The 13,058-nt window shown below is 33.5% G+C and overlaps 2 protein-coding genes across 2 annotated transcripts; one reads left to right on the top strand and one right to left on the bottom strand.

Annotated features, from left to right (window-relative positions):
* Positions 1–2,939: 2,939 nt before the first annotated feature.
* On the bottom strand, positions 2,940–11,571 carry LOC149774187 (uncharacterized). Its single transcript, XM_089945689.1, has one exon. The coding sequence runs from the start codon at positions 10,942–10,944 to the stop codon at positions 9,679–9,681; it is 1,266 nt and encodes a 421-aa protein (XP_089801815.1). The 5' UTR covers positions 10,945–11,571; the 3' UTR covers positions 2,940–9,678.
* LOC149774188 (uncharacterized) lies at positions 6,674–8,650 on the top strand. Its single transcript, XM_089945690.1, has 2 exons — positions 6,674–7,687; positions 7,811–8,650. Exon 1 carries the CDS (start codon positions 7,124–7,126, stop codon positions 7,586–7,588), a length of 465 nt encoding a protein of 154 aa, XP_089801816.1. The 5' UTR covers positions 6,674–7,123; the 3' UTR covers positions 7,589–7,687; positions 7,811–8,650.
* Positions 11,572–13,058: the final 1,487 nt, after the last annotated feature.

Here is a 13,058-nt window from a genome sequence, read left to right as displayed (position 1 = left end):
TCTATATCTGTATGTTTCGCTACGAAGAATTCTCAGTGCATATATAACTTATTGCATAATTATAATGTTCGATTCAACAGAACTTTACCAGAAGAATCTATTAATAGAGTAGACAGTGAATAAAGAAATAAAATAAAGATACGAGTATTTACTTTGCTCGACATAAAGGTTTTCAAGCAGGACACCAATTCATTTTTTTTCTTTTTTTTAAAACGTAGCTTTACAAATCTGAGTCATATTGGTGGATTTGGCTACAGTGTGACAATTTATAGCGATGTCTACGACTGGGGGCATCATTCCGCAGAAATGTAGCATCGTGTCCCACCCGGACAAATTATCCGTACATCAGTATGACCAGTCCTAACACTAATCTCTTAATATTGAGCGCTAAGCGAGCTGTTAGTACCATTTTATAAGCAATTGGTATTACTCGGTCGGGGGTCGAACACACTAACTCCCGCATCCGAGGCGATCGCTCTAACCACTTAGGCCACCGGTTACTAATTCGTATTGTTATAAAATGGACGAGACAGTAAGTGTACTTTACATTTCGTACTGTTCATATTAAAAGGTTTTTGTCATCAAAAGACAAATTTTACATTATGTATCGAAATAAAAACCTTCCAATATTCGGACTTAGTTTTGCATTATGGCATCGTAGTAATACTTGTAAAGTAGAAGTAAAGAGATTACTTTAGTTCAATAATTCCTTTCTTTCTTTCTTTATGTCATTTTTACAATGTGAATGCAGCAATAGGAATCGTTAACCATGCTGTGCGAACTATATATAAATGGAAAGCATGTTCATATTTAAATCTGCAGCATTGCAAACAATCTCAAACAAAAGATTAGTTACTTAATAGATAATGATTTTTAAATTTTCTTGTTGAATGCCCACACAAAAGATTAGTTTCAGGTTTCCCACTGTTGTTCTCTCGTGGTTTCTAAGCGTAAATCACCAAGTTTAAGTTTTCGTTATCGTAATGTGAAAGTTGGCTTGTCGATGGAAGGTGGTATATTTATACTTCAACCAGATGAGCACGAAGCAAAACATTCACAAACTAAAAAAAACTATCTATACCTATATACGAGCTATACAGTAACATTTACTTTATATAAAACTTATACAAATTAATAATTAATCCAGTTGAAACATTTGTCAATAATTTAATAAATTATTATAATGATGGGTTGATATGGTAATATAGTATAGTATCCGCAAACCCTTCCATGTGTTTGTTGTTGTTGTTGTTTTTGTAGGGTTTAACGAAATTTTTCAGCACACGATAGGCTATACATGGCGGCCAGCATTAATTGTAGAGGATGAACCCGGGATAACCCCGGAAAGAACCACCGACCCATGAGAAGCTACTGGCAGGCTTTCTGACATACCCACATTGGCTGAAACAACAAGAACAACAAGAACAAAATAACAAGACATTAGTCACGTAGGCCCAACTTCTACCTCAATTATGGATAAAGATAAATCAAACAATACAAATTATATATATATATATATATATATATATATATATATATATATATATATATATATATATATATATATATATATAAAGTAGAACTCCTCTTGAATTAGAATTGGAACAATTATTTTGCATTTTTATTACCATTAAAGCAATTAAATCCACCGCAATTACATATTTATTGTTTAAACTATCATTTTTTTAAATACACTATTCACAAATCTTTCTTGTACATCATGTCAATTGAGAAGTGATACCAAGTGATAAAAAACGCTAACTAGAACCTTGTTATTTGCTTTAACGACAATCTAAAGAACTATTATATTTTAAGGCTTGCAAGCATAAATAAACAAGGCGTGGTTCTATCTACAAACACGAATAAATTGGATGAGTTCATTATAGGTTTTGAAATAACAGGACAGTATAAACTTTAAACAAAACTGACATGCTTTACCTTAAACCTTTTAATGAATACGTAACAATAACACTTTACAGGTGTGTGCATGTGTGTTTTGAAGCAGTATGTTTAAAAAACCACAAGCAATTTATATTCCCAGTTTTAAATAAATTTTAAAAAATCCTCGACCTATGAATGGACTACTTTCATTTAAGTTACATCTAATTCCAATTCTTATATAATTTATGCTGGCAGGCTTTAAATAGTCCAATACCTTTAAAGAAAGGTGAGGCTATATTTATAATTTTGCAGAAAGACTAAGTACTTACAGTCATGACTTAAACCTTTTACCAAATTAAAACAAGAGGCCCGATTAGACCTGAGCTCTCTTACCTGATATATCCTGTTCAACATCTAATTTAAAATATAATTCTTGTCCAATTTAGTCAAAATCAAGAAACATTCAATTGATTTAAGTTTTGTAACACAAACTATATTAAATTGCAAATAAGATTCTTAGGCAGAAATCTAACAGATCAAATTCAGTTGAGCTCAAAACATTTTCTAAAGAATCATATAAAGTTTGTGCAATTTTTGACAAATCAGCCCTGGTCGTACATGCTATTCAAATATGCTTTTCACACAATCAGGTTTTTCACATCAACAATAGATGCTACAAATTTGTGGGTAACTTGCACTTGTGACTAGAAGAACCCTGTAATAGCTTTCTAGAATAGCTGACTGTACGACTGAGGTTTTGACCCTAAAACCTGTATGGGTTCTTTAAGCCATGTGCAAGCCATTTACAATGTTTGGTAACCTTAGCTAGTGGACAACTCAAGCTACTGTGCAAAAACAAACTGGCAAAGAAAGGGACAACATCATAATATGCTCCACATTATGGCAGGCATATAAAGGGTAGGACAGAGTACTTAGGCTTTGATAATAACACAATACATGTACAAATATTATTTAGGACAGAGTACTTAGGCTTTGATAATAACACAATACATGTACAAATATTATTTAACTGCAAAATAAGACAAGTAATACAAATAGCAAATAAAGATCTTTATTAACACTGATCATTTTAATTAACTCAACAAAATTTGTAGTCTGACTCACAACAACCAATCTGAAAATAAATTAGTACATAATGATTTTAAATGATATTCAACTTATACTGAATTATATCAAAATTATACTGATAAAGTGACAAACAGAATTTTATCAGTGATTAAGGCAATTTAATGATTCATATACAATATAATTTAAATTACTCCCTAAAATTAAGCAGTATAATTCTGTCATTACAAAAACATTTACATCAATTTATATTACAATTAAAAACCATCCACTTTTGAGCTTAAGCTCTTTCCAATGATACAACAGGGTAATGGACCTACATGGAGACCACTAGAACTACCACAGATACTTCTTTATACACTAAATACAAATTGCAAACTTCTCAGGCCATGATCTGCTTGCACATAATACAGTGGTAGATCTGGATCTATCTACTTTGTTAGGAGTGCTAATCATAACAGAAAAGACGCGCAATGATCTGCTGGCACATTATGCAATTTCAGATCAGGATCAATAATGTTTGCAGAAGACCTAATATAAATGTCCATCTTTCAAACTGTTACTATGCATGTATACTAAAATACAGGATTATTTAATAACAATTCACAAGAATATTAAATATCAAGTGTAAGGCATTGTATAGTATTTTTTTTAAATGACAAAAAAACATTCTCATTTAAATAACATTGAATAATTACAACAAACTGAGATGAATATGAGAAAGACAAATACAGCTACAAAACAATTATAGTACTCACTCAGATTAATGTTATCCACTTAAGTTTACAGCTTAACAGCATGACTGCCTTATAATGATTATATGATACAGTACACGCGCATTATAAGTCATTGGAAGCTACACAGAATACCAACTTATAATCAATTACATACAGTATACTAATTTATAATGAATTATATGATACAGCCTGCTATAATACCTGCCCCTCCCATTACTATTATTGTACTTATAAAACAAAATATCAAGCAACAGTGTTTTTCAACCAGTAGTCTCATTTTCTGCCTTTAAGATCTTCATTTCAATATAATGTGTTGGAAATACCTGTTCTCCTTTTAATAACTGGACACTTTCATCTAATGCTTCTCGAGCTACATATAACTGATGTGCCACTGGGTGAGTATATATATTATATGTTGGGATCATGAACAGAAATATCAACAAATATACTATACACAATATTTTAGCAAGCTAGGTAATATTAACACTAATTAATTCAGGTCAGGAACCTTTAATGCCCATGCACATTATCATAAGACAAATACAGCTACAAAACAATTATAGTACTCGCTCAGATTACGGTAATATTATCCACTTAAGTTTACAGCTTAACAGCATGACTGCCTTATAATGATTACATGATACAGTACATGCACATTATAAGTCATTGGAAGCTACACAGTATACCAATTTATAATCAATTACATACAGTATACTAATTTATAAGGAATTACATGATACAGCCTGCTATAATACCTCCCCCCCCATTACAACTATTGTACTAATAAAATAAAATATCATGCAACAGTGCTTTCAACCAGTATTCTCATTTTCTGCCTTTAAGATCTTCATTTCAATATAATGCGTTGGAAATATATGTTCTCCTTTTAATAACTGGACACTATTATCTACTTGCTTCTCAAGCTACATATAGCACTTATAACTGATGTGCCACTGGTTGAGTCAATACATTATATGTTGGGATCATGAACAGAAATATCCGCAAATATATTATATACAATATTTTAGCAAGCTAGGCAATATTAACACTAATTAATTCAGGTCAGGAACCTTTAATGCACATGCACGTCATCACAGTATAATGCACACTAAGGTATATACCATCCATACTCTAAGTAGAGTCCAACTGCAAACTGCACAGACCCAATCTGTTGGCACGTTATACATCAGCATTTCTGGGTGTATGCAATAGTAAGTTAGTAGTAATAAGCAGAATAAACAATAGACTCTGGTTTGCCAGTGCATCGTGCATCAGCAGATCAAAGTCTATGTTGTCTGCAGATGGATTTATGAAAGTGCAGATGGTAAATATAAAGTATAAGTTGTCAATGTAACAGTTTACAAGTTGTATACAACAGACTCTATCAGATATATGACGACAGACATATTTCTAAAAATGACATCATCGAAGATAATGAGAAAATAATGTAGGGGGAGAATATTAATAATTATTTAGATTTTAGTTAAATTAAGTTGCATCTACAGTGCATTGTTCTTTAGTCACCAAAATCAACTGGAAGTACCGAAAACTTCAAATAAGCAATGTATCTATAAAATCAAGTATACAAAAAATATTGAACTATATAACAGGATATTCAGTTTTACATGAAAGATTAATTTAGGCTTTTAATGCCTTCACATTTTTAGTGACTTAAGACACAAGTGTCCTGTAATTATATTAATTATGATTAAACCAAACCAAGACATATAAAATTTAAATATCAGGTACACATTACATAAAATATATTTTAAATAATATTGCTACACATACAAAAATACATAGGGAAGTTGAACAATTGCCTACAAATTATACTCCTGCCTCTTCTGTACCCTTAAACCTCATAGTGGAGGTGAGTCTAGTTAAAAAAATGTGCACAACTCTTTCAAAAATTGTGGGTACCATCAATTGACAAAGTACACATTGTCTTCTGATGACCATTGTACATGCATATACTAAGATTCATGGCAATCCACTGGACATTAAGAGTGGTTTCACTTATAAAATTCAGTCATTGCATGCAGCTATTAACTCAAAAAGGGACATAACTTTAATAAACATTGCAAGAGCAAAGATATGTTAATATGCATTTATTTAGATGATGACCATAACATGTACCAAGATTTACAATGATCCATAAAAACTGCAAGACTGGCTGAGTTCACCACAAGTCTTACAGAGGATTCAGCTGCAGGACACAAAGGGCAATAACTCTTACAGAAATGTAAGAACATGGTGACATGTTAATATGAACATCTTATGGTAACAAAAACATGTACAAAATTTCATGGCAATCCAATGACAACTGAGACTAGTTGCACTCATATGATTCTGTAATACACATAAAACACCAAGACAAAATTGGCAATACTGCTTATAATGCATTCAAAAGATTGTCATACGCAGAGGCACATTACATCACATTAATTTGAGCCTTAAAATTATTCTTTTCCAAGGGCATGTGACTATTAAGCCCAGCTAGGTGCCTATAGACTACTAAAAATGCTAGATAGTGTTTTCAAAGTATAACAAAAAATAATTTTAAAATCTTTGAAAACCTTTTTTTCACAAATGTTTTAAAAGTTCATGAATAAACTGGAATAAATAGCCGACTTGTATTGATTTTCTAAACTACCACAGGTGAAAATCTGACTCTACTTCTGCTATCAAGAAAATCTTTGGAAACAGCAAAGCATGTGCCTATCTATTTTCTTCCAAGAAAAAACATCTGGAGGACTTTGTTTACTTACAAATATAAAGCATGGATATTATCACAGATTAATGATAATTTAGCATAAAAGTAATTAAGTCACCAACAATTCTGTCAAAACAGTTACACAGTTACATAATACAATACATTTATTTATAAATACTGAAAGATGAACTTGCTCACTAAGGACTTTATCATTCTCATTACTGGTACACACTCAACCGCAACAATTTACCCTGGGACCACATTTTCATGCCCTGAATAAGTACATGAAAATACTTAGAAAAACTGTATCAACATCATAAAAAACAGCATGTTCAACATCACTCTCCAAAATGCCATTTTTGCAGTTTGTTCTGAAATTTCATAAAGTTTAGAAAATAGTAACTAAGATCTTAACAGTTAATAAGATTCTTTCCTCTACCACATGCTAAGAAATGATTAGGCAGCATAATCATCAAATTATTTCAGCATAAAATCTAACCTACCATTCAAGATTTCAAATATTTAAAATTCACTAAACTTAAGTGCATTCAAAGCATACGAGACAAGACCAAAATTTAAGAATTTTATTAATATTGTTTTCTTTGTCTTCTGTATGTGTTATATTTTTGTGTTCAGACAACTTTGTGACTACGGGTTCTGATGGTTAAGTGGAGAACAATTTTGTAATTATGACTATAATGACTAGATGGAAAACAATTTTGTGGCTAAGGGTCCTGTTGACAACATGGAGTCAAGACAATTTTTGACTAAGAGTCCTGTTGACTGCATGGAGTCAAACAATGTTTTACTAAGAGTCATGCTGACTACATGTAGTCTAGACAATTTTGTGACTAAGGGTCCTGTTGACTACATGGAGACAAAACTAATTTTGACTAAGGATCCTGTTGACTACATGGACACAAGACTAATTTTGGCTAAGGGTCCTGTTGACTACATAGAGACAAGACTTTTTTTTACCAAGAGTTATGCTGACTACATGGAGACAAGACTAATTTTGACTAAGGGTCCTGCTGACTACATGGAGACAAGACTAATTCTGACAAAGGGTCCTGTTGACTACATGGAGACAAGACTTGTTTTTTTACCAAGAGTTATGTTGACTACAGGGAGACAAGACAATATTTTACGTACCAAGTGTCCTGATGACTGAAGATAAAAGACAATTTTGTGACTTATAACAAGGTGGAGACAAGGCAATGCTAAGGAGTCCTTATAACTTGATACAGACATAACAATTTTGTGACTAAAGGTTCTAATAACTGTGGAGACCAGGCAATTTTGTGACTAAAGGTTCTAATAACTGTGGAGACCAGGCAATTTTGTGACTAAAGGTTCTAATAACTGTGGAGACCAGGCAATTTTGTGACTAAAGGTTCTAATAACTGTGGAGTCCAGGCAATTTTGTGACTTGGAGTCCTTATGATGTGGAGACCATAATTTTGTGACTGTGGGTCAGAACTTGAATTCAGGAAACAAATTATCCAATCAGCTTTAAGTTTAATAAAACCAAATCAAATGTTGTCTTAAAAAATCCTTCATTAATTGCAAAGTAGCTTGAGGAATAAAAATAATTAATATTCTTCTTATTTAGGTAGAAAATGTAGAATGTGAATTCCTAACAAACTGACAGTACATGCATAGTGATTTGACCATGTTACACACATACTGGTGAAAGTGATGTCAAGTATAATTCAGCAAAATGCTGGTGTAATTCAGGTAATATTCGTACTTCACTCAAAGGGAGCTAATTTCACTTGACATTCCAGACCAAACTGGGGTCAACCTGGCCAGTTGGTGGATTACCTTGTTTAATTGCCTCTATCTTCAAAGGCCTCAATGCAAGTGATAAAACAAGCCTGTAGGAAATCAATCACAGGCTAATATACACACTACAGTTCAGCACAAGCCAGAATTTACTTGTAACACCTATATCAGGGGTCTCAAACATGCAGCTGCAAAATTATTAGTGTCACAAGATGTCATGCAAGAGTGCAGATGTGGTGCAGCCCTTAAGCCATCAAAAATGCCATCATGTGGCCCTCAGGGTGGTTTGAGTTTGAGACCCATGACTTAGATACTACACAGTAAAGTAGGATATAATTAGGTGGCCGCTACACAAGCACAAGTCAAAGATGCTCAATTCACTAAGTGAGCACTGTGCTTTCTCATAATGAGCCATCAGACCAGTTTTATCTTTTAGTACTCTCTACAGTTGAAAGTTAAGGCACCAACCTTGATCTGTAAGTACATTATGAGACAAGATATATGTCTGCATCTAGATAAAAAGATTTATTGGTTAAATACAAGAAGTCTCATTTTGAACCCATGAAACAAATGTCCAGACCTGTTAGACTTCCCCCTTCCCCTCCTTTCTGTAGGAACAGAAATGTCAAATGGACCTGACTAGTGCTCCTGTTTGAGTAAGAAGCAACTAATGGAGGCAAATGCTTGCCCTGAAATGCATTGCAAGACGATCTTCTATTTAAGACAAAAACTTAATTAAATTTTTGTTGGATTTTAAGGATTTTACTATCATTTGCATTTATCTTTGTTTTGTATGCCTTGTGTAGAATAACTTAACTTGTCCAGCACCATATTGCATCCATCCACGCACCCACCCATTCATCCCTTGTCTGGCACCATACTGCCAGGATTGTGCAGCGGTGTTTAAAACTCCTATACATATATACATACATAAATGCATACATACATGTACATGTACACACATGCCCCCCCCAACACATACATGCATGCATACATTTACATGCACATACATGCCCCCCCACACACATAAATACATACATGTACATGTACACACATACCCCCCACACATACATACATGTACATGCACACACACACACATACATACACACAGACACACATACATACATACATATATACATACATACATACATACATACACACACACAGACATTCATTCAAAATTTTGTGTTTTTCTTGCATATCATGCTATTGGACTTTGAGGACAAACAGTTTTTGATTAATACATGTACTCTGGAAGTGAAAGATACATCAGACTAATTTTCAGCTTTCCTTGCAAGACATATTTAGTACTGACTGATTCATTAAATATGTCTTGTATTCTTTAAGTTACAGAATAAAAATAATTGCTTGTACTTTCTAATCGATCATGTTTGGTTCCATCACTTGCTATAAAACATACTTCTCTAAACATACAAGGTTTAAATTTGGTTTAAATACCCACAAAAAAGAAAGATCTCACTCATTCAACAGCAAAACTCTTTTCAGAACAGGAACAATATCCAACCTACCAACGTTGCAAATCACATTTTTGCCATTATGCATAAGAATTGATCTAATTTTTAGACAGCAAAGCTCCTGAAGAGTACCATTTCCACCTGCAGTGAAGGTGCTGCCCTCTGGCAGTGTCTTGATGAAGTCTCTGACCGAACCCCTGATTTCTACCGAACCTTGTAAGCAGAGTTTGTTGATCAAATCCTGCAGCAACATTTTAATACGAGGTATTTCTTTTCCCAGGCTGAAAGACTTGGGCTCTGATATGACAAGCTGGTGCAGAGACTGAAACAAGGGTTGAAGAAATTTCTGTCGAATCTGGTACTCTTTTCCATGAGCCTTCAAAATAAGATACAAGACCCTAAGACTCTGCTGGAAATTGCCAACAGAGTTTAAAGGCCGTCCATCAATAATTGTTTGATGAAAAATCAAGGTGGCCAACTCAAGAAGGTTGGAAGCCCTGGAATAGGCAGATCTCTTCTCTGTGATTTTATCTATGGTACTAGCACCATTTTCAAGAAGCAACCTCACTATATCTGCATTACATTTGACAATACCAGTTTGCAATGGTGTTCCAAAAGAGGAGGGTAAATTGACATCACAACAATACTGGAATAACAATGGCAACATTTCTGTGTATCCATAAAGTACTGAAAAATAAAGTGCTGTCCTACCCTTGGTATCTTGTCCATCCACTGAGGCACCTGCTTCGAGAAGGATTTTTAACAGCTCTGGTTTTCTGTATGAAACACATACATGGACAGGCAAGAGTCCATCATTGTCTCCTATATCTGTATCTGCTCCTTCCTCAATCAACATCTGTGTTACATTGTCTTGGAAACTGATTATCGATTCCAGCAATGGAGTTCTCTTCCATATATTCCTGGCATTGATGTCTGCTTTCAGTTTTAGGAGATACTCAATCAATTCTAACTTGGACTTCGAGGATTTGGTGCTAGCTGCACACAGCAGTGGGGTATTTAACACACTGTCAATGTCATCAACTGGAATGCCAAGAGAAAGCAGGAATTTCAAGCAATCAAGCTGACAAGATATCACGGCCTCATGCAAAATAGATTGCCCCTCCTTTCTTGCATATCTTGTGAGGTCATACTCTGCACTGTAATCCATTAGCAATTGCAAGTTCCCATGTTTCACAGCCTGGAATAATTCTTGTTGAATGATATTTGGTCGCTTGTTCTTTTTGGATTTGGAACTTGCATTTCCCATCTCAATTTGATCTTGTATGCATTAAAAGTATTAAAATTGAATGGTTGTAAATATGCTGAAATTAAAATGCTTCCTTGTCATCCTCTGTGTCTTCTATTCACAAATGATAATTCAGTTTTGGTCTATTTAAAAGAAAGCATGAAGCTAATTTACTATATTCCACAACATCCAAACAAGCTAAATTTTTAGTCCATCTTCTTCGTTCTTATGAACTTCAATCTGAAAGAAGAAACAATTTAGAATTTACAGTCTTGCTTGTAATGACTGTCACTCTTCAACAGATGGTAATCATCCCAAAAAAGTTGTATAAAAATCCAGCACAGGTGGACAAAAAACATGCAGCACAATTTCTTACTTTTGCTTTATTCATCGCTAATAAGATCAAAAGAATCCTTAATAATGATGTCATGATGAATTATATTTTAACATTTTATCCTTGATAATGGTCAGATGTACTAAAGCATACATCAAATAGTGGTAAATTGTATCAAAATACACATTAAATAAAGGTCAAATATATCAAAATACACATTAAATAATGGTAAAATGTATCAAAACACACATTAAATAATGGTCAAATGTATCCAAATACATATAAAACATTGGTCAAATGTATCTAAACACATATAAAACAAGTTAAATGTATCAAAACACAAAGTAATGTACAAATGTATCAAAACATAAAATAATGGTCAAATGTATCAAAACATATGAAACAGTGGTCAAATGTATCAAAACCCACTTAAAACAGTGGTCAAATGTATCATAACGCACAAAATAATGTTCAAATATATCAAAACAAATCCAACAAAGGTTCCATGTATCAAACACACATAAAACAATGGTCAAATATATCAAAACACACAAAAAACAATTAAGCTTAAACTTTAAATATGACAGTTTATAAGTGTCATAATTATTGTACGAGATAAACCGCACTGCTCATTCAACCTTTTATTTAGCATGGAAACACATACAAGGATGGTAAGTAAGTAGATGGACATTGGGAGAAATGGACATGCACATAATTGTGCTAAAAGTGCTGTTGAAGCAACAACAAAATTATCAGAGATCATGAAAGTTTAAGGTTAAGCACCTGTATAGAATGGTACACTCACATCACTGCAATACTTTTATTGTCCATGGATGTGGTCAGAAGGCAGCCAGGTAATAAGCTCATAATATGATTAAGCACTGACCTGTTAAAATTTTGACTATATGACCACTGTCAATTGGGATGCTGTTATCTACATCGTTATAGATACCTAATACTGAATGTCTATGGCAGCATGTTTAGGTGCACGAGTCACAAAAAGGTCTTTTAGAATATAAATGATACAACATGTGCTTCTGATCCAATGGATATTTTGTTTCCCCAAATAAAATAAAAATTTTATACGATTCGCTATACTAAAGAAAAACAAGGGCTGTAAACCTTTTAATCCTGACCCCAAGGTCAAAAAGTTGAGCAAGAATATCAGAGAATAAATTGTCCTAGCTTCATTATGAATCATCCCAAGCATGAGGAAAATCCATCAAGAAGTTTAGGAAATATAAACAAATCAAAACAAAAGGAAACATTCACCCAAAACCTCAATGCAGATTTTCTATGATATTGACCTTGACCCTATGGCCATAAGGAAAAGTGAACGTCACAAAATTAATTATTATCTTCATCTCACCTCTGTCTGCATGGGTTTGAGTCTTGGATTTAGCCAACATGGGTATGTGAGAAAGCTTGCCAGTAGCTTCTCATGGGTCGGTGGTTCTTTCCGGGGTTTTCCTGGGTTCTTCCTCCACCATTAATACTGGCTGCCATGTATAGCGTATCGTGTGCTAAAAAATGGTGTTAAACCCTACAACAACAATCATATTGAGCCATCTTAAGTCTGAAGAAAATCCATGAAATTTAAGAAACATAAGAAGAAGAAAAAAAGAGAAAAAACCCAAACCATTAGCCACAATTTTAATGCAAATTTTCTATGACTGTAACCTTGACTCCCAGATCATAGGGATGCGCAAGTGTCACAAATTGTCTTGTCTTAAATTTATAACAATTTGTGCAAGGTAGTATGAGAATTATTACGACTCTATTGTCTTAAATTAAGTAATAG

This window comes from Sinohyriopsis cumingii, unplaced genomic scaffold (genome assembly GCF_028554795.1).
Source record: "Sinohyriopsis cumingii isolate HCF-2022 unplaced genomic scaffold, ASM2855479v2 utg000400l, whole genome shotgun sequence".
In the NCBI taxonomy this organism is placed as follows: domain Eukaryota; kingdom Metazoa; phylum Mollusca; class Bivalvia; order Unionida; family Unionidae; genus Sinohyriopsis; species Sinohyriopsis cumingii.
The sequence above is the reverse complement of the archived record's forward strand: the minus strand, read 5'-3'. Positions and strand labels throughout refer to the sequence as shown.